Genomic DNA, 21,921 nt, shown 5'->3' with positions numbered 1-21,921 from the left:
AAATCCCAGCCAGTCACGGCGTGCCTTTCCCCCTTCAAATGTTTTTGACAAGTACAGGGCGAGTGTTGCAATGTGCCTGTTTGAAAGTGCAGCCGAACCCGTCTCTGGCTGCCTTTCATCCTCCTGCTTTATTTTTCCTTTTGTCAACTCATTTTTTTTTTCTTTAAAGATGCACATCTGTTCGGGCCTACACTATGTCTCCGGTGGTTATTCTGGAGAACGTATTAATAGCGGGTGGGTAGTAACCTTCCCCTCCCCCTTTCTTTTTCCTCTCAACTATTTCTGTTCCTCTGTGACGGGAAACGAAAGAGAGTGTAACTCATACCAAACAGAAAAGTGGGTAAAGGAGTTCACCAGTGAATAACTATTTACATATCTGGTGGAGAGACCTCATTGGCAGCAGATTAAAAAATGTTTGCTTAACTGCAGACTCTCATGTGATCAGGCATTTCTTTGTCTAAATATGGAGAGAGGAAAAAAAAATGCAATTTGGCATACAGTTAGAGTCAAATACTGGAAAGCTCACTTGTGGTTTATGAAAAAAATTGTTGCAAACCAAAGTTTAGGGGACAGCAAGCCAATATACTATAGCATGTATACGGTGGCATTGTATTTTCTTTAGTGTGCTTAAGGGCCTAAATTGCAAGGTGCTGAGCATCTTCAACTCCAGCTGGACTTGAGAGTTCTGAGAACCCTGCAAGAGCAATGACCTTACTTCGTTGCAAAGGTGAAAGAATCAGACTGACTTGAAACTTATTGTCTCTTTCCCTTCCTCATATGAATTCACTTACGGAAAAGTGTTCTGTAGTTTGATAACTTATGTCATTTTTTGAGGGGAGGAAGGGGGCTTCCTATGGACTTTAATCAGACTGTTTCCCTGCTAATGCCTAGTTCTATTAATAATAACAAAAACGTGTAGGAAAGTTACCACTTATCTAGGACTTTTTTCATAAATGTGAAACAAAATAATTAAGTTACCCTAAAGAAAGACTTTTTGATGGTTCCTGCAATCTTTTCTTTTTTGTTTTTGTTTTTTAATCAATAACTAAATATAGCAACTAATGTGTAAGTCCTTAGTCTTTAAGCAATTGAAATCAATGAAGAGTTTTGTCTAAAAATGGATGGCATGATATGGCCCTTTGGGAGGATACTGGCAAATAAGCAAATTAGACAGAAAGAGAGCAGCATGTTGTCATAGCAACAGTGCAATTAAATTACCTTACTGTCAGCCATGATATAATTTTCCTGTTTAGGAGATCATGGGGCATAACTTCCATTTGGAGCCAAAGTTGAGTTGCAGCATAAGTGAGCAGTGCGTAGTGCCCTGTTTTTGGAGTAAACTCTAAAACTCGTATTTATATTCCAGACGTTCAGATTCTCTTTAGAAATCTAGGAAGTAGTGTCTATGTAGGCTCAGCCTCTGTCCACGGGGTCTATGTACGTATTTTTTCCTCCTCCTCCAGATAGCTTCTATCTCAGACCTAATTACTTTTGTTCTGTTTTTTGTAGTGGTTTTACTGTATATTAACTTATTTCTATGTGTGGTAGTGCCATACAGTGTTGTTGTTGTTTGTTTTTTTTTTTAATTAATCTTTGCATAAGCATGTTCTCTTTATCACTGCTTTGAAAAGAATTGCAGTAGGGGCACTCTTTCCCCTCTTTTATATCCCATGAATTACGTCCTTCATTCGTCCCCTTCCCCAGAATGTTGGCCTTGGCTTCCGCCACCTTATCCCCTTCAGCCTTTTTCTGTAGGTAAGGTGCTTCAGCCCCTGTGTAATTCTGGCTGCCAATAGCTATAATTTCTCCTTCACTATTACAGCAAGTCTGTGATTCTATGACCAGGATGCCACATGTGTCCTTGCTAGACAGAGGAATTATAGTGCTTAATATGGTCTACAATATATTCTACACTTTTGTTTCCATGCAGGCATCTTTTTCCTCTTGTTAAGTACTTGTGCTGAAAGCTCCATAAGTTAGTGGTGGATGTAAAATTCTATCTTTTTTTTTTTTTTTTTAAAATCTGCTTAATGTTTTGTTGTTTATGAAAACTGAAGGCACACTACTCCCCTTGCCATGCCCCCCACCACTCTTTTTTTATTTGTTTTACTCCCATCTGTTTCTGTTGAATCACTCACGTTGTTTATCGGGAGAGATCAGAAGCTTTTCCAAAGTCCTTCTGAATATTATTGATCTCTCACTCCCTCATAGCCCCCTAATGCAGTATTCTCTGCAAATGTTGTCACCGTACTTCTTCTAGGTCACTTTTATAATACTTAACATTTCCCATGGATTCTCATTTATGCCACATTTCAATTGTTTCAATGTATGTTCCAACCCCCTTTCTTTACATGTACTTTGAAGTGTCCTGTTTTTCTAGCACATGCCTCTGTATTTCTTGGCCCAGTCCCAAATTGCAGGATCCCCTTCATGTCTGTTTAAAAAGTACTGCTCCTAGTTTTGAGCTTGATCATAATTGTGCTATTGTTAAATTTGACGTTTGCTTGCTTGTGCCCTCAGCCAGAGGAGGCAGAGTGACTTTAATCACAATGCTGTTGTGTTGAGTTGTCTTCAAACAGCTGAACTTAATCTGAAGCAACTGGCTTATTTACCCTGGTTTTTTTTAAAGTTTATATACTTATTAAAAGCAGTATGAGTGGAGTATTCTATGATTTGATACATGTATTCATCATTAAAGGGATGTGTGTTTTGGATTTCCTGTATGGAGTTTTGAGTACATGCAGAATTGAAGCATATCAGGATTATCGTATTATCCTATGGACTGAAATTTCATTCCTTTTCCTGACAGTAAATTATTTTATGTAACAGTCTTGGATGTGTGTTTATGTGATCTTGTCATTTTAAATGTAGAACATAAAAGACCAAATTATTGACTGGGGAAAAGCTGTCAAAATGTTGTTATACTATAGCTGTCTCACCAGCTAACTTTCTTTCTTTTTTCCCCCCTCCCTGCTTTGGATTTACTCTACTAGGAGCTTCTGTCTAAATGGGTCCAGTCATGCCTCCCAGTAAGAAGCCAGAGGGCTCAGGAATTAGTGTTTCCAGCGGACTGAGTCAGTGTTACCAAGATAGCGATTTATCAAAGGCAGTTCATGAGGATGAGGACCTAGATTTCTCTTTGCCTGCCATCAGATTAGATAAAGGGGCCGTGGAGGATGAAGAACTAACTAACTTGAACTGGTTACATGAGAGCAAGAATTTGCTGAAAAGCTTTGGAGACTCGGTTTTAAGAAGTGTTAGCCCAGTTCAGGACATTGATGATGACACACCTCCTTCTCCTGCTCAGTCGGACATGCCCTATGATGCCAAGCAGAACCCCAATTGCAAACCTCCTTATTCCTTTAGCTGCCTCATATTTATGGCCATTGAGGACTCGCCAACCAAACGTCTGCCTGTAAAGGATATATACAACTGGATCCTAGAACACTTTCCCTATTTTGCTAATGCTCCCACTGGATGGAAAAATTCTGTGAGACATAATCTGTCGTTGAATAAGTGTTTTAAGAAAGTGGACAAAGACAGAAGTCAGGTAAGATTCCAGCTATACAGACATACCTGTTTGTAATGAAATTCATCTGCTCATCTTAAAATGTATTCACTAGAGTCAAATGCAGTTTATGTTACTATCTCTGGTAATTTCAGTTCATTACATTCACAAAGCCAGCATTGCTCTAGGATGGTTTGTTCTGACTTTATTAAATTAATTGTCTAGACATCTGTAAAAAAGGACTCTTGGTTTTTTTTTGTGTGTTTTTTTTTTTTTTTTTTTTAAATTTTCCAGCTGGTGTCTTCGTGCATAGTGGTTAAATATTGTTTTTAGTTATCATGCTGTGCTAATGGTTTCCAGCTATACAAGATGCATGTACTCATACTATAAATAGTGTGCAGTGATGTTCTTGGTTTATACTAATGTGTAATGAGAGGGGATGCCATGTGTAAGATTCCATCCCCTTTCCCTTATCTGAATTGCAATTTGAAGAAACTTTGTCACTTGTAAAAATTCAGAAGAAGTTCAGAGTTCTGGTTGTGAGCCATCTTCCTGTGCACTTAACCTGCCTGGTCTCAGATGTGCTTAAGAGAATCTCCTCTGAGAGGACGTAAGTGTGGAAGCGGCCAAGGAGAAAGTTTGTGACACGGGTATTTGGGTCCCATCCTGTAACCACTGTGACCACCGGAAGTTAAATTATGCTCTTTTATGCCCATGCAGCCTCCTTGACCTTGGAGAGGTGGCATGCGTATGAGAAGCCGATTTTTAACACCCAGATCTTCTCTATTGCTGTGTTTCTTGGTTTCACTGTTTGAATTTTTTAAGTTGCATCTGAAGACACAGACTGTGACTGAGAGGAAGGGAAAATGAACAATGTGTTGGGAACATTACAATTTCCTGCATCACTTTTTATTTTTTTATTGCATAAATCTGTCCATTAAGAGGAGTAGTTGTCCAATTCCAAATGGCTACAGCCTCTTAAAGCAATAGGACTCATGAACCATCAGCAAGGAACTGCCATGGGCAGGGGTGCTCAACCCCCTGCTCTGCCCCAAGCCCTGCGCTCACTCCATCCCTTCCCCCAAGGCCCCTTCTCCTGAGCCTGCCATGCCCTCACTCCCCTGCCTCCCTCCATAGCCTCCTGCGCATGTGAGGGGGGCGTTGGTGCTGATTGGTGGAGGCTGCCGGCAGGCGGGGGGGTGGGGAGTGGATGAGGGGCTGCTGACGTATTACTTTGGCTCTTTGGCAATGTACATTGTTGAATTCTAACTCCTTCTCAGGCTCAGGTTGGCCATCCCTGGCCACGGGAATTGGCAGACTGCTATTTCTCCAATTTGCTCTCTAATTCTAACAGGTTGGTGAAATAAATGGCAGGTGAAATGACACAGATTTATAGAAAATATCTATATAGTGGACACACTGTTCGGTTTGAAAAATACCGATTTATTCAGCTTTGTATTTTTCATTTGGTTTAGCAGTTGCTCTGATTGCAACATATTTTGGTTGCTCCAAAACTAGATTAGGTGAGATCTGACCCTGAATTCTGTGAAAATGAAGCTGATGTAACTCTTAAGTGGAATAAATAATGTTCCAGAGAACGCATAGATAGGCACTAACAACTTTTTGGTTAGATTTCCAAACTTTATTTGTGTGGGGTTTTTTTAAACTGTTTTGTTACTTTTTAAACTGTGATTTCCTAAAATTCACCCTTTCAGCTAGTTTGGTCTCTGATGTGTTAATGCCACATTTAATAAACTAGTTGTTGCTGTACATGAGCATGTGTGAGATTAAAATTGGCCCTTAATTCATGAATTGGAGCTCATTTCACTTGATAAACTAAAGTCCTAACTTCCTATTTGGAAGTGAAAACGTAAGGCAGGGAAAATGCCATACTATTCCGTATTGTGGCCTGTAAATCACGCTCCTGACCACAACAAGCTAACAAAGTAGGCTTAATAAAACACAAAAATCTTGGAACAAGCCAGATGTGGGTTTAGCACTCCCATTTGCTTTTTGTTACACCCCTTTTCCTCTTTTTCAAAGTAGCCTGTGTAGATTACAGGTTCCCGGCTATGTGTGTATGTCAAGCGTCCAACAGTCTTTTGAGACCATAAGTAATACCACAAAGTAATCCTCTATAGGAAAATAGAGAAACTGGGTTTCCTCTTGCACTAAGCATGACTCTGGAAAACTGATCACCTACAACTGGTGCTCATGATCACAGTGGTGGTACCATGTCAGTTGTTAAGGCGATGTTTTAGAAATCCCAACTAAAATAAATAAGGAGACTAGGTTCTGATCTTGAGAAAATGAGCTGTCAAAAATGTACAAATATCTGTCTATCCACTTCCCAGTTCCTCATAACACCCACTTCTCCTGATGGGAACCAGCAGTAATATCGGTGAGATCTCCATTGTCCATTTAAACTGTACATTGAGTTAGGTCACTTAAATACCCTCCTGGGTTTCTCTCGTCTTCCCAGGGCAAGAGTGCTGGCATTTTGAGGCCTGCATGCGTAGCACTCACTAGTTGCAACTGCTGATTCAGTTGCTTTCGCATCTAACTGTAGACTTGGGGGAAGCAGTAGGCTTTACCTGTTGCTCGTGTTTTACAACAGGTAACTGGATAATTTGTAAAAGACCTGTTCAAAGGGCATAGTGTAAACCAGGGATCGGCAACCTGTGGCCCGCCAGGGTAAGCCCCCTAGCGGGATGGGCCGGTTTGTTTACCTGCTGCGTCCTCAGGTTCGGCCGATCGCAGCTCCCACTGGCGGTGGTTCGCTGCTCCAGGCCAATGGGGACTGTGGGAAGCAGCGGCCAGCACATCTCTCAGCCCGTGCCGCTTCCCGCAGCCTCCCTTGGCCTGGATTGGCGAACCACGGCCAGTGGGAGCTGCAATTGGCTGAACTTGCGGACGCGGCAGGTAAACAAATCGGCCCGGCCTTACAAGGGGGCTTACCCAAAGGTTGCCAATCCCTGGTTTAAATACAGACTGAATCTTTGTTTTAAGATCACAAAACTCCCATTAATAGTATTGTTGTTCAAGATGATACTTTGTTTGCAGTGAAACACTGTGGGCAAATAGCTGGGTTTTTGTGTGTATTTTACTTATTGCTTTTGTGTGGAAATGTAGTTTAGCAAATGGCACACCCTGAAATGTTAACAAAGGCAGGTCCCAAAACATGCCCAGCGTATTCAGGTTTTTTTGTTTTGTGTTTTTGTTTTATCAGTTTTTGGAATTGCAGGCATTTGCTAGTTGATGTGTGTTTGACACATTGTGGGAAGCTAGGTGATTTCTCTTTCATGGCCGTGCTTTCAAGTGCTTAAATGTATATGCTATATCAGTATTTGTTTTCCTGAAAAAATACTGGTGAACAGTTAATTCTCCCTTGAATCCTTTCAGAATATTAGTTTGCTAACTCTTAGCCATCCCAGTTTATATTCATGTGGCAGTCGTTTGTGGTGTTGCAGGCAAGGACAAACAAAGTAAAAAGGGGCATTTTCCTCTTTTTGTGCTGCATGCTCAGGGCTGACTGAAAACTGACTGTTCTGTATTTGTGGTGACTGTAAAGGCTATAACCATTGTCTTGTATCTAAGTTAAGCACTTTTTATGTTTTTAGCTTTCATGTTATTTAATATAGTGCCACTGGAGTAAATGTTCTGCAGACAAGCAGAAAAGACAAGATCTGTGCTGAGGCAGATATGATCTAGATCCACAACAAAAGAGATGTGGGTAGAGTGTACAAAAGTGGAGCGTGGAAGGCAAGACAACAGTAAACAATAAGAATGGAACACACGTACATGTGTGTGATTGTTTTATTTTACTCTCTTCCTTGCATCTACACCTCCATTACTTCCCATGTCAAGATTACTAGGTCAGACCTTTATAACTTGCACATCCTCAGCAATATTCCCTCTAATTTTTTTACTTCGTGTGTGGAATTAATTTTGTTATGTGCAGCAATATGGAGGAGATGTGTGGATCTGAGGGGTTCAGAGTGTGGTAGGGGGCTCAGGGCTGGGGCAGAGGGTTCAGGTGCAGGAGTGAGGACTCTGGCTGGGTGTATAGGCTCTGAGGTGGGGCAGGAATGAAGAGTTTGGGATTCAGGCTGCCCTGGGGCTGTGGTGGGGAGAGAGGACCCTTCCCCTCCAGTCCCCCAGCCCTCTCTCACCACAGCAGTTCGGGACTGGGAGAGAGGCGCCTTTCCCCGGCTGTGGCAGAAGCCCAGGTCTGGGGCTGGGGAAGAGGCATCTCTCCCCTGCATGCTTGGGCAGCCCTTGATAGCCTGCTGCGTGGCTATGCAGCTGAGAGGGAACTTAGATCCTCAGGCTGCTAGATTTGGGCTGGGAGCTTCCTCTCTTTCCATTATAGAGCTCTGTGTTATCTAGACTGAGATGTGACATGAGTAGAACTGGTTAAAAATATATGTTTCTGGTGAATTTCACTAACTTTTTCCTGTTGTTTTGCACGTATATAGTGGACGACAGGGAGACTTTGCAGCAGCTAACTTACATGTTTAAGGCACAGGATGCTTCTGTGTTCCTTTTATTGTGGAAGCTTGACCTTTTTTTTATTATTTATTTTTTATTTTTTTAAATATAGTACCTTGTGGACTGTAATACCTTGGCACAGTGAGAGGAATTTCAATCTGAACCCTTCAGTTTTGTGACTCTTGCATTTAGGGCAACCTTCTGTGTACTTAATTGGGCGTGGCTTCTTGTGTATATGTATATGAGAGAGAGAGAGAGAGAGAGAGAGTGTGCTTGACTTTTTTGTGTCCTGTGCTCTGTGCCACAGGATGAAAGATGAACAAACTGCATCACTGCTCCTTTTTCAAAGTTCTGATATTGTCACACTGATGTTTCTGAATGGTGGAAAAGAAACTTTGGGTGATACAGTACAAAGGTTTGTTCAAATATTGCCATTACTGTATAATATCTTTACACTTGTCATATGACATTGTCTTAACGAATAGACACTTTTGTAGATCAATAAAAGCCAGGATTACTAGGTAATTTTTCTAGGATGGTGATTATCTTGGGTGGGCGAAGAGAGAAAACACTTTGTAGTACAAAACCTCTGATTTGAGTTTAGCATTTAATAATAGTCTAGCAGCATATATAAAATATCACATGATCCTAAGTGTAGAAGGAGTTCCCTGGCTTTGTTTGTACTACTAGACCTATGAATTCAGTGATTCAGATTAATCCTATTGCAAATGTTCAGATTTAAATGCTCTGTATTGTATGTCCCATTTAGTACAATCCGTTAGCCCATGACTTTTCCGACTTCCCTACCATCTGGTCCTTGGCTATAGAAAGGAATTCTTCTTGTATATGTGTCTCCATAGCAACGAATTTGCAGTTGATATGGAAAGTAAGCAGTTACCTTAGCAACGGAGTTACTGATGTGGCAGCTACTCTGCTTTCATGGAAAGGGCTAAGCTAGTTCAGATGCATTATGTAGGTTTGCTGTAATTATAGCTGCGCCCACTAGTGCTGCTGTAGTTAAGAGTCTACAACACTTTTTTTTTTTGTTTGAACCCCTATTTTTTTTTCTCCCCAGACATTTATGTATTGAGCCTAGGTATTCACCCTTTGCTGAACTATAGCTGACAATATCTTAGCTCCAGAGCATGTGTCTCATGTATGCTTTCCAATTTCTGAAAAACAAGAACTTGCTTGAATCATTACTGTCTTATAAGTAGGTGAAGGGAAAGGATGTCTATCATATTAGGAGGGATTTTTTCTTTTCATCTTCTGTTGTAAATTGATGAAAGTTCCTTTCTAATCAAAGTGACATGTTGCAGCAACCAGTCATAAAACTTTAGTGCCATTTCTCTGCTCCCTTCTGCTACTAAGATGAAGTTCTACCAGGTTTTTTCTGCTTCCTTGAAGGCTCATCTGAGTAGCAGGGCACCTCTTTGTGACTTTTTTGGATTCTCCGTATTAGAATGGGGAAATGCTTGCTAAAGGGGCTGTCCACAGCAGACAAACCCAAGATCATCAAGTGTTTCCTTTTAGACTGCCGCTGGTGCTGAGGGAGCTCAGATTGGAGCCTGTGGGCCAAGATGGGAATAACATGGCCCATCACCCTGGTGTGATATGGTGTTTATTCATTGAGGCTGATTGCTGATAATTGGATAATGATGATCAGGCCAGGATCCCCCTTCACCTGGAATAGGTTCAGAGCTCTGAGAGTATCTACATACTTATTTGGCCATGAGGTGAACTGCTCCAGAATTACCCTTGCTTAATGGATTTGCCTCCATTATAGCTGTTATGGCGTAGTTGCATGGACATGTACACTAACTCTTTATTTCCTGGTTTTCACAAGCTTGAGTTTTGCTGAATCTGATATTCTGGAAGGGCACAATATACCACAAGACAACCTTAACTCTGTTGACTAATGTCTGGGCTTCACTGGTCAGTATAACTGTGTTGCTCTGGGATGTGGATTTTCCCTGAGCAATGTAGTTGTTTGCAGCAGGGGTTATGCCAACGGGAGGTGGAGTACATACGATGGTGGAAAAAGCTCTCCCATCAGCATAGGTAGCCTCTTCACAGTGGTGCAGCTTCCGCGCTGTGTATGTAGACAAGCCTTAAGTTTTCAGAATGGACAGGTGTAAATAGTGGTGTCTCCCAGGGGTCTGTACTGGGACAAGTACTGTTCAACATATTCATAAATGATCTGGAAAAATGGGTAAACAGTGAGGTGACAAAATTTGCAGATGATACAAAACTACTCAAGATAATTAAGTTCAAAGCAGACTCTGAAGAGCTAGAAAAGGATCTGACAAAACTGGGTGATTGGGCAACAAAATGGCAGATGAAATTCAGTGTTGTTAAATGCAAAGTAATGCACACTGGAAAACATAATCCCAACCATACATATAAAATGATGGGGTCTAAATTAGCTGTTACCACTCAAGAAAGAGATCTTGGAGTCATTGTGGATAGTTCTCTGAAAACATCCACTCAATGTGCAGCAGCAGTCAAAAAAACTAATAATGTTGAAAATCATTAGGAAAGGGATAGAGAATAAGACGGAAAATATCACATTGCCTCTATATAAATCCATGATATGCCCACATCTTGAGTATTGTGTGCGGATCTGGTCATGCCATCTCAAAAAAAGATATATTGGAATTGAAAAAGGTACAGAAAAGGGCAATAAAAATTATTATGAACCGTTTCCGTATAAGGAGAGAGTAATAAGACTGGGACTTTTCAACTTGGAAAAAAGACAATTAAGGGAGGATATGATAGAGGTCTATAAAATCATGACTGTTGTGAAGAAAGAGTAATTAGCACTTCCTTATTTACTTTCTCAGAACACAAGAATTAGAAGTCACCAGTGAAATTAACAGGTATCAGATTTAAAACAAAAGGAAGTAGTTCTTCACACAATGCACAGTCAACCTGCAGAACTCCTTGCCAGAGGATGTTATGAAGGCGAAGACACAAGTTTCAAAAAGGAACTAGATAAGTTCATGGAGGGTAGGCAGGTCCATCAATGGCTATTGTGGGGGAAGGGGCAAGGATGGTGTCTTTAGCCTCTTTGCCAGAAACTGGGAATGGGTGACACACAGAATGGATGACTTGATGATTACCTGTTCTGTTCATTCCCTCTGAAGTATTGGGCATTGCCCCAGTATCCTGTCTTCTGACTAGATGGACCATTTGCCAGACCCACCATGGCTGTTATTATGTTGGTTGTTGTTTTGTTTTTGTCAGTGAACCTCTCACCTAATGAGAGTTTAGTGGAGATGCTGTAGATACATGTTCCCCATCAATCGTTCTTAGCTATGAAATTCAGGGAGCTCACTGTGATTTGCACCAGAACAGCAACAAACTGTTTCCTTCTTCTCACTTTGGGAGCTCATGCAGAAAGGAGTCCTCATGGCAGAGAGGAGAGACGATTTTGTGGCAAAGTGATTTTTTTTTTTTTTAAATATACATGGCTTTTCTCTGATCTGTTAATGCCCTGGCTTTTGATAGGTAAAATGTCACTAATAGGGGTAAGACATTAGTTAGAATGGGATGAAAGAGAGTCTGCATAGGCTGCCTTAAACCAATCTGCATATGCACATTCACCGACAGTGACACTTTCTGCATTACTTGGGAAATAATTTTTCATAGGGAGATTCTTGGCACTCTGCTGGGATTTATAATAGTCCTTTCTGCCTGTGATCACCTTGTCTGACCAGAATAACTCAAGCCACAGAATTTTAGCAATTTCTTAATCAAGCCAATAACTGCTGGTTGAGCAAGAGGGTATCTTTTAGAGAGACTTCCAGTTTTAATTTTTAAGCAGTTGATCAAGAATCCATCACATCCGTAGTTAAGTTGTTACAATTGTAATATGCACTCTTTTGAACTCAGGTTAAAAATTAGGCATACTTTTTTTGTTTCATTTTCAAGCCATTGGATCTTGTTATGCTTAAATCTCCTAGATTAAAGAGTTATTTACCATCGAACTCTTCCAGTGTAGGTACGTAGATGATGATCAAATCACCTCTTACTCTTTTTAGTTTACCCAAGAGAAGGTTGAGTTCTTTAGGGCTAGTCTACACTGGCAATGCTAAAGCGCTGCCACGGCAGTGTTTTAACGTGGCTTCTGTGGTCGTGGCAGAGCACTGGGAGAGAGCTCTCCCAGAGCGCTAAAAAACCCCACCTCCCCGAGGGCCATAGCTCCGAGCGCTGGGGCACGGTCTACACTGGCGCTTTACAGCGCTGAAAATTGCTGCGCTCTGGGGTGTGTTTTTCACACCCCTGAGCGAGAAAGTTGCAGCGCTGTAAATTGCCAGTTTAGACAAGCCCTTAGTCTCTTTGCTGTAATGTAGTTTTTTTCCAGACCTTGAATCATTTCTGTAGTGCGTTTGTTTTGTTTTTGTTTTTTAAACCCCTTTCAACTTCCTTTTTGAAATGTAATCACCAGACCTGGCTATAGTGTTCGAACAAGGGAGTTAAAAATCTCTTCCTTCCCTTACAATTCATTGATTTCCAGTGAGGGTTATCTAAGGTGGTAGAACACACTTTGTGATTCAGGACTGTTTGTTTTATCTCGTACAGCTCCAAACACATTGTCGGTATGTCACTAATAATAATGAATTGCTACCTCTGTTCATAGAGCTCTCTGAATTCTTTATGCAGATTACCTGCATCCCGTGGCTCTTGCTTTAAGAAACCCAACAGGCATGCCATGGCAGTAACTTTCCAATTTTCTGGGGTTGGGAGCAAGCCGAGAGAGGTTTTGTGAGTCGAAGTTGCTAGACAGGAAAGTGCTGCCCATGTTTGTTGTGGTGATAGAAGCTGGCTACTTAGGTGAAGATGGGAAGGTGAGATGCTCTGTTGGCAACTATACTTTAGGGCTGAGTTAAGGGACAGGAATAGCAGTATAAAAGTTTTAAGGCTTTTGTTTACATTAACCAGACTTCTTTTGCCACTGGAGAGTTGTGCCATTGTCTTCACTGGGAGCAGGATTGCACCCTCAGTGGTTCCTAAATGTTTAAACACATGCCTAACTTTAAACGTGAGAAGTTCCATTGACATCAGTGAGACTATTTGCATGCTTAAAGTTAAGCATATACTTATTTAGTTTTGGTGGACTGGGGGCCAATGAGATGTGCACACAAGATTTATAAGAACCAGCTTCTGATGTGTATTCTCCTTTTTTACTAAGTATCAGAGGGGTAGCTGTGTTAGTCTGTATCCACAAAAGCAGTGAGGAGTCCGGTGGCACCTTAAAGACTAACAGTTTTGTTTGGGCATAAGCTTTCGTGGGTAAAAAAACCCACTTCTTCAGATGCAACCTTTTTTACTCAGTTTTAAAATATGGCAATAGGTTCCTTTTGTTCAAGGTCTTAATTGATAGCAGAGAAGGCTTTAAGAGGTGCTGTGCTGTTACACTTTTAAAAGGATGTTACTGAAGTGGCCTGTGAAATAAGAAGGGTGTCAATAAAACCAATTAACAAGCTTTTTTGTGAAACCTCCTTTATTTTCTTGTTCACCACCTCTCTCTTACTAATTCCTTGAGAGTTGTAATGAACAAAGTACAGCTGCATTGTGTTTCAGTGGTAACAAATCTTTGGGGCTAATGCTCTGTTTTGAGCACAGCAGGCTGCACAAGCCATCAGGGTTGTCTGAGGGTTGAAGTATGTGCACAGAAAGACTTTTTAAGTGTTCATTAACAAATACTTAACTATGGTGAATTACAGCGAACTCCCATAGAAGTACATAAGAGATGCCTTTGAGCACCAAAGCCTCACTACATTGAATACACCATCAATTCTTGATTGAACATTTAAAGATTTTCCCATATTCCCTTGTTTCAGAAAACACCTTTCTGTTTCGCGTCCAGCACTTGAATTCTTCAGTGAAACATCGAGTGCATTTTAATGAGAAAATATTTTATCCCTTGAATTTCTCCAGACGCTTCTCTTATTTTGTAGCCCCAAAAAGGAAGCAAACATTATGTGTTGGCTGAAATGGAACAGTACAATTAAACGATTAGGCCTTGCTTCCTTGCTGTGAAGAGCTTTTGAAAAATGGTTAACAAGATCTGATTACGATTGAATAGACTAGCTGAAAGCTCTTTTCAGACAGCCTATAAGTCAGTATTTTAATTTGGTGATGAACTTCAATTTCCTTCCTCCCACTGTGTTTTTAGTAGGCAGTGAATTGATATGGTTTAGGGGGTGTAGCATGTACAAATATGGAATATTAATAAATAAGTATTTAATGAATTGTAGAGATGTCTTTCTCTGAGTTTCTAATCCAAGTTTTTCACAGACCTCTATGATATCTGAAATTGTGAAGTGCTGATAATGCACACGGTCCCTGTCCTGAGGAGCTTGCAGTCTAAAATCTTCATAGCTATAGTGGGCATTCAGTCTGCTCAATGCTTTTCCAGTTTTTCTTCTTTATTGTTCTCCTGACTTAACTTCCTAATACACTCTCTGCCTTACAAGAATTCTGCCACAACAATAAATATTCCTGTATGCCTTCTTTAATTATAGAAGCAAAGGCCACTACTAAGTGAGTCAAATGCTCTTCTTGCTGAGTTGTAGTAATATAGCAGACCATTACTGTGGCTGCCTATTCGAACAGTTGTCTGGAATCTAATCAGACCTTGGTTCTGTGTACAGATGAGAGGAAACAATCATCTGACTGAAGTTTGGTTTTGATTTTTTTTTTTTTTTCCTTTGGTGGCGTTTGCTCCCCAGATACAACCTCTTCCTGGCAGTAGTTTGCAAAAAGGGCCCTCATATGATGTTTGTTTTTGTTTAGCCCTGTGTCTGAGAGCTATATTTGTTCATTGAACTCTTTGGAGGAAAGATACAGAAACGTATAGATTCCAAAGCCAGAAGAGACCATTGTGATCATCTAGTCTGACCTCCTGTGTGACATAAGACTCCTCCGAAATAATTCCTGAAGTGATGGTATAATCTTCCTTTCCAACTCATTAATAAACTGTTAAATAGTGTGGAGCCAAGAACCAATCCCTGCAGGACCCCACCAGAAACGCATCTGAACAATGATTATTCCCTGTTTACATTTACATTTGGAGACCTATCAGTTAGCCCCAGCTTTTAACATAGCAAACATTAAGTAGATTAATTTCATGTCTTTCTAGTTTTTTAATCAAAATGTCGTCATACCAAGTCAAACACCTTACAGAAGTCAGGTATGTCAATATTACTACCTTTATCAATCACACTCGTAATCTCCTCAAAAAAATATCGTTAGTTTGACAGGATCTATTTTCCCTAAACCTATGTTGACTGGCATTAATTATATTCTCCCCCTGTAATTCTTTATTAATTGAGTCCTGGATCAGCCGCTTCATTATCTTGCCTGGTGTTGATTGCAGACTGACAGGCCTGGGTCATCCTGTTTACCCTTTTTAAAATATTGGCACAACTTTATTTTTTTTCCAGCCTTCTGGAACTTTCCATGTGGTTACAAGATTTATTGAAAACTTGGATGCAAGTTACTTGGACCTGCTGATTTAAATAGTAGCCACTGTTTAACATCTTTCTGAGATGCTAGTGGAATGGAAAGAGTGTTGTCATAATGATACGACTACGTCATCTGTTTTTCCGCCCTCCCCCCCCAACTACAGAACAAAAATAGTTATTGAACACGTTGCCTTTTCCTTATTATTATTGATAATTTTACCATTTCCATCTAGCATTATTAGCCACCCCCTACAAAGAGGCCTAGCTTCCTTCTTCTTTTGAAACAAGTGGTCTTAGCCTTCCTTCAGGTTTATTATGACACAATGATTGGATCTGTCAGAATGGGTAGCTGTTTAAATGCTTCTATGGTGTTCATTTCTGTAGTATGTGAGCATTTAACAAAGCTTATTGGAGTGATAGTAAGTATGTGGCTTAATGAGAAGTGCACTTCCTCTATTTAGATAATGTGAGGATTTACTTATCCAGTAACAGAGCTCATCTCATTAGAGATCCTGGTTTCCCATTGGATAGTGTGTACATTCAGGCCTGGTCTAAACTTCAGTTAGGTCAACCTAGCTCTCTCTCAGGGCTGTGAAAAACTTTGTCTCCTGAGTGCCCTGGTTAGGTCTACCTAATCCCTGGTGTAGACACTGCTCATTTGACAGAAGAATTCTTCCTGTGACCTCGCTATTGCCTCTCAGAGAGACTGATGGAAAAACCCTTCTGTTGATGTGGGAACTGTCTATACTCCAGTGGTGCAACTGTAGTATGAATGTTCTCAGATGGTACAGTGATCGACTTCATCTAAGAACTGAGATTGAGGAATTTGCTCTGCAAGATAACGATGCTACTATGATGGCATTTTTGTCCTTCTTGTGTTTTATTTCTCTTGGTCTAATTCTGTTCTCAGACCAGTTTTACTCCGTTGGCTTCAGTGAAGTTGCACCTGATTTCTGCTCATGCAAATAAGGGGAGAATGTGGCCATAGGGTTGTGGAAGGAAGAACTTCTAGCCACAAATCTCTGCATTTTGTTCACAAGCCCATGATAGCCATCCTAGGAGACTGTTAGTTTCAGATCAAGATAGTTAGGTTAGTTTTAAAAAAACTTAGTCTTGGGAACTGATGTAGGCATTTGTGAGAAGACTCATTCCAATGAGTCTCAGCTATGATTGGTTGCCTCAGTTAGGAAAAGAAGCCCAACAGCTATCCTAGATCAGTGACTCTAAGATGTCAAAATACTATTTACAGGCTTACAAGATACTGTATTGCTGTACTTCATTTCAACAACCCTCTTCTATTGCTGCTTCCCAAGAGCTCGGTGGGCCTCAAATTGCCAATATAATTTTTTTGAAGAAAAATTCTCAGAAGTGGAGGAATGAATGGGCGGTTGTATAGAGACCCTGCAACTGAAAAAAGTGAATGTTGTGGTATACACAGCAGAAATTCATTTGTGGGATTCTGCAGCAGAGAATATGGCTGAATGCGTTGAATACTGCATACAATTCTGGTCACCCCATCTCCAAAAAGATAGATTAGAATTGGAAAAGTTATGGAGAAGTGCAACAAAAATGATTAAGGGTATGGAACATCTTAGTGAGGGTGGGGCCGAGAGGAAAAAGTGTTACTATTATGGCCTATTTCCTTTGGAATTTAATAAATGCAGTCTTTCTTAGGGTGGGTGGTGTTTTTTTTTTGTTTTTTGTTTTTTTGTTGTTTTTTCAATTAAACCATGTAGTAGAACTGGATAGATTAGCGTAGTGTTCTGTGGGATGGTTATTCTCTAGGAGCGAAATCCTGGCCTTGTTGAAGTCAGTGCATTTTTTCCCCTTTACTTCAATTGAGCCAGGATGTCACCAAAGGTATTTAGAGGATTTTTTATTGAACTCTGGTTCAAGCCCACTTAAATACTGTGGGACTTTCCCAGAGGGGAAACTTTTTAAAAAAATGTTTGTCACTAAAAAGCATTTTCATTTCTTTTGTTTTCCCCCTCCTTCCTGCCCCTATTTTAGGACAAGGCTGAATGTAGGCTAGGCTTTGAAATAGTCAATCTGTGTATGTACTGAAAGTACAAGAAAAATTGCAAAAAAATAAATCATTGTTTTTGTATTAAATTATGGATGGAAATATTGTGTGGAAAGAAAATCGGAGTCATTGCAATATTGTGGGGAATCTTGTGAGGGAATTTAGACAGACATACAGGTTGGGAATGTCACTTGTCTCATATCTAAGTAACTCATCTTAAAGAAATGTGGGGTGTTTTTTTTTTTTTCTTTGCTGACAAATAACTGTTGCTTAGCATAGTCATTTATTGCCAAGTAATTGTCTAGTTGCAATGGCTTGTTTTGTTGTATTTTAAAAGCCTTTCATCCCCAGAAGAAAACATTTAAATTTGTAAACTTTGCTGTGCCAATAGCTGGTAGAATTCTGTTTATAATCATATTGGGAGTGCTTGTGGCTTTTGAACTTTTGGCTGCCCAGCAGAGAAACAGGAAAGGAGCTGTCACAAGGAGACAAATCACATGGAAGCTTCAGTACAGTACTTGCTCCCAGCAACTGGAGACAAGTGGGAAGATTTTTCGGACTACCCCGCCTGTCCCAATAAAATGTTTTTACTTATTTATTTGTGAGCTCATTTTATACAGATGGTGACTTGCAGATCATCCCCCATATGTTTAGCTAGAGTGGGAGCAGGAAGTAGTTTAGTTAGCCCTAAAAATTTGTCACAAAGAATCTCTTTCCTGTTGCATCATCACAAGTCAGAAAAGCAATAAGCTTGTATTGATATGTCTGTCTTCTATGTAAAATTTTCCTAAGACACAGGTGTTCCATTTTTAGAGAATATTAGCAATAAATGTAAACGGGCACTCTGGAAAAACCTGACTCTGGCTCTTTTCGTTGTCCTCAACTGCCCCCCCCCCCCAAATCAGTGATGGGGTTAAAATGCAAGAAAACCCACCAGATTGATTCTAAACTCTCTGGAAAGGAGTACGTGTCATGAATATTGAAAAAAATTCTGAATTCAACTGTCATGTCTTCTGTGATCACCATAATTTTTTCCACAATTTTAACACAACCATTGTGCTCTTTTTCCGCAAATATAGATTTGGTGTCAAAATCTGGATCATCAATTTTCTATGCTAGAATAAAAGGAAAAATTATGTTCCAGTAGTAACGTTTCAGTTTCTGCCTGTTTTGGCTCAGTTTGACATTTTGTTGTTTGGGATCACTTTAAACAATAGGCTTCATAGCTTGTCTGAATTGTCGTTCATTTTTGACCATCTGTAGTTTCAGCTCTTTTTTTTAATAGGTCTGGTCAGAATTTGAAAAATGGGGGGAAGTTCCACTTTTTTTTTTTTAAACCATCTTAATTAGATGAAGCAGTGTTACCAGTCTTAAGCACTTAAAAACCATTAAATTAACTAATCACAAATCTTTCAAAAAAAAATTTGCCTTTTTGTTGTTGAGCCTTTAGGATTCTCTTTCAAGCTTTTCTCAGCAACCACACACAAATTAATTTCAGCTTCCATTTTAGAGATTTTCACATGATCATGCGACTTCAGGAACCGGGGCTTTAATAAAAATACCAAGTATTGGTAGTCATGTGATAAGTCACATAAGTTGGCAGTACTAGAGTCATACTTTTGGGACTGCAATATGGGCAATAATTTGTCAGATCTACTGGAAACTTTCTTCAGTCATTTGTAAGTATAGTGCTTCTCTGCAAAGATGTTTGTTGTTTAAAATATTTGCTCTGTTGTCATCGAAGTTTTTTTGCTAAGTGCAGTCTTCAACATTTTTTAGTAGTTGGATGAAAATATAAAGAGAGAATCTACTAGAGAATTCCATCAAGGATCACTGGGAGGTTATCTACCTTCCTCTTCCTGTCAGTCAGTTAACCATGAGGTGGCTGATATTGGTTGAAAATTTTTTGACCATCAGTGTGATTTAGGACTCTAAGGTGGCAACTGATTAAACCTAAGAAGTTGTTAGGAAATTAATCTAAATTTCTCATATGTATTCAAATTTAAAGTTTATTACATATTTTCAGGGATGAAAGTAAAATTGAACTCTTACCAGTACTGGGGCTGGCTCTGGGGGCCACCCCCCGGAAGGGGCAGGGCCTCAGGCAGAAGGGGCGGGGCTTGGGGTCGGCATCCGCCAGCCAGCCCATCCGCATTGCCTGGCCTGCGCCTCCCAGGACTCCCACAGTGATTGAAAGGGACCTTTTAAATTGCCAGCCCTGGGCCAGCTGCTCCTTTTGCTCCCCGTCCCCTCCATCAGCACTCTGGGGGATGGGGCCAAAAGGGGCAACAACATTAAAGTGCTGCCACAGCAGCACTTTAAACGGTCCTTTGCTGGGGCAGCGATTTAACGTCACTGTCCCGTTTGTGGGCCCCCCCGCCCCCCGGGCCACTGACGGGGGGGGGGGGGTGCAAAAGGGGCAGCGACATTAAAGCACTGCTGTGGCAGCACTTTAAAGTCAGCTGGTTGGGCCAGTGCCGGCGGCCACTTTTTACCAGTATGCCATACCGGCCCGTATCACCTTATTTTCACCCCAGCATATTGTATTTTCATGGTCTAAATAAGTTGTAAAGAGTACGTTACCATACTCTTTCCTGCATCTTTGGCTGGCACCTTCAACAACTTAACGTATCTGAAAGAAATAACGTCTATCAATAGGATTAATTAGGAACTGGGGGTTTTTTTTTGTTTTTTTTTTTCTGCAACCATGTTTGTATGCCTTGGTTGGGTCATTTTTTTTCATGTTCAATCATCTATCTTGTGTTAATGTTTTTGCTGGTTTTAGTTTTTCCTTTAATGTTTTCTTCAGTTCCAACATCGAGTAATGGACATGTGAGTCTAAGGTCATGTCTCCACTGGCAACATTAAAGCGCTGCCGTAGTCATGGTACAGCACTGGGAGAGAGCTCTCCCAGCGCTCTAACAAGCCACCTCCACAAGGGGCGTAGCTACTAGCGCTGGGAGAGCTGGTTCACTAGCTATACTGGCATGTTACAGTGCCGAAACTTGCAGCATTCGTGGGGGGTGAGGGGGAGGTTTCCACACCCTAGCGAGAAAGTTGCAGCTCTGCAAAGTGCCAGTGTAGACAAGCCCCAAATCTATCTGCAGCAGTATATCCAGGGTGTGAAGTACTTTAGTTATTCTCCAAGTTGCTTTTTTGCTCTATATTGAAGAGTATGTTAGCATAAAAGAAGTCTTTTGAAGTCCAAGTCTTTGCATTTCGGTTGTTTTCATTGGTTGATAAGATCAAAGGCGGGGACAGGGGAGGGGAGGCTCTTTCTGTGTGATTGACGAGCTCATAGAAGAACTGGAACAGTGACTTCAATTATCATTCCATGTTTTGGTGACAGCTATGACATCAAAATATCTTTTGCTGTATTGTCAAACTCTGTTTCCCAACTTCTACTTCAGTAGACAGTTTCATTCAGAGGCACATTTGATCTTTGAATAATTTGAAGAAACAAATTTTCTGTGCTTTCTGAGAGGACCATAAATCCTTTCTACCTTGCTACTTAACAACTCTTGGCACAATTAACGTTTTATTTCACATAAATTATCTGTTTTCATTACTTAAGTCCATTCAGTTACTTGTTTCTTACCATTCCATTCCCCTTCAGGTATCTTGAGCCAGATAAATTCATACATTAATGAACATTGTTAATAAATACACTAAATTTATGTAAACGTTATTACATACACTAAATACTAATCACTCTCTTGCAGTATTGATTGGCAGCTTTCATATATCATATGATTAGGGTGAGTAACAGTTACTTTGTAAACACTGGAGAGTAAAGGTGGGTGGGTAAAGACGAGTGAGCCAACTTTTTATAGAGAACCTTTTGCCCACTATCAAGAAGCTTCTAGAAGCTAGCAAACTAAGCCCCCTAAGGGTGCATAATTCTACCCAGTTCCATCTTTACAATATCCATTGATGCCTGATTCCACGTCAACTATATCTGACTCAACAACTGCCAGTGACCTCTTCACCTTTTCCTCTCTGCACTTCTAGACAGTTCTTTAACATCCTTATTGTTTTCATGACAGTGATCTCCTCACTTCTCTCAATGTGTTAGAATAATTTAAAGCATTTACAGATTTAAATTAGGGCCTGTTTCTTGTAAAGCAATGTATGAATATAACGTTGGAAAATTAATACTAAAGAAAAAGAAGTTAAAAAATTGCGGGGGAGGGGAGGGAATCCATTGGGTTTTCTCTTTCAATTTCTTTTGTTCAGAGTAAAAGGTACATTTTGTGTGTGTGTGTGCACAATCTTGATATTCTGAATGACCTTTTTCTCTGAATTTTACGTGGCTGATTTTTCATATCCAGTTTCCCACCAACTTGCGTGAAAGAGCATACTGAAGACTGGTTGATTTGATTTTACTGGCTTCTATTCGATTACAGTGTGTCTCTGTACCACAAACT

At 40.3% G+C, this 21,921-nt stretch overlaps 1 protein-coding gene across 18 annotated transcripts in view; it reads left to right on the top strand.

The window, feature by feature from the left end:
• Nucleotides 1–21,921, top strand: part of FOXN3 (forkhead box N3) — a 321,327-nt gene that overhangs the window by 132,376 nt on the left and 167,030 nt on the right. For 15 of the 18 annotated variants that reach the window (XM_043517552.1, XM_038404312.2, XM_038404317.2 and 12 more), the window contains one exon: nt 2,994–3,550. In XM_043517552.1, the coding sequence (XP_043373487.1) occupies nt 3,008–3,550 (543 nt within the window). In that variant the 5' untranslated portion in view covers nt 2,994–3,007. Of the gene's footprint in view, nt 1–174; nt 235–2,993; nt 3,551–21,921 lie in introns of those variants that run through there. The other 3 variants (XM_043517560.1, XM_043517558.1, XM_043517553.1) reach the window with 1 other exon arrangement.

The sequence above is a fragment of the Dermochelys coriacea genome, chromosome 6, assembly GCF_009764565.3.
Source record: "Dermochelys coriacea isolate rDerCor1 chromosome 6, rDerCor1.pri.v4, whole genome shotgun sequence".
In the NCBI taxonomy this organism is placed as follows: domain Eukaryota; kingdom Metazoa; phylum Chordata; order Testudines; family Dermochelyidae; genus Dermochelys; species Dermochelys coriacea.
This window is presented reverse-complemented; position numbering and strand designations above follow the sequence as displayed.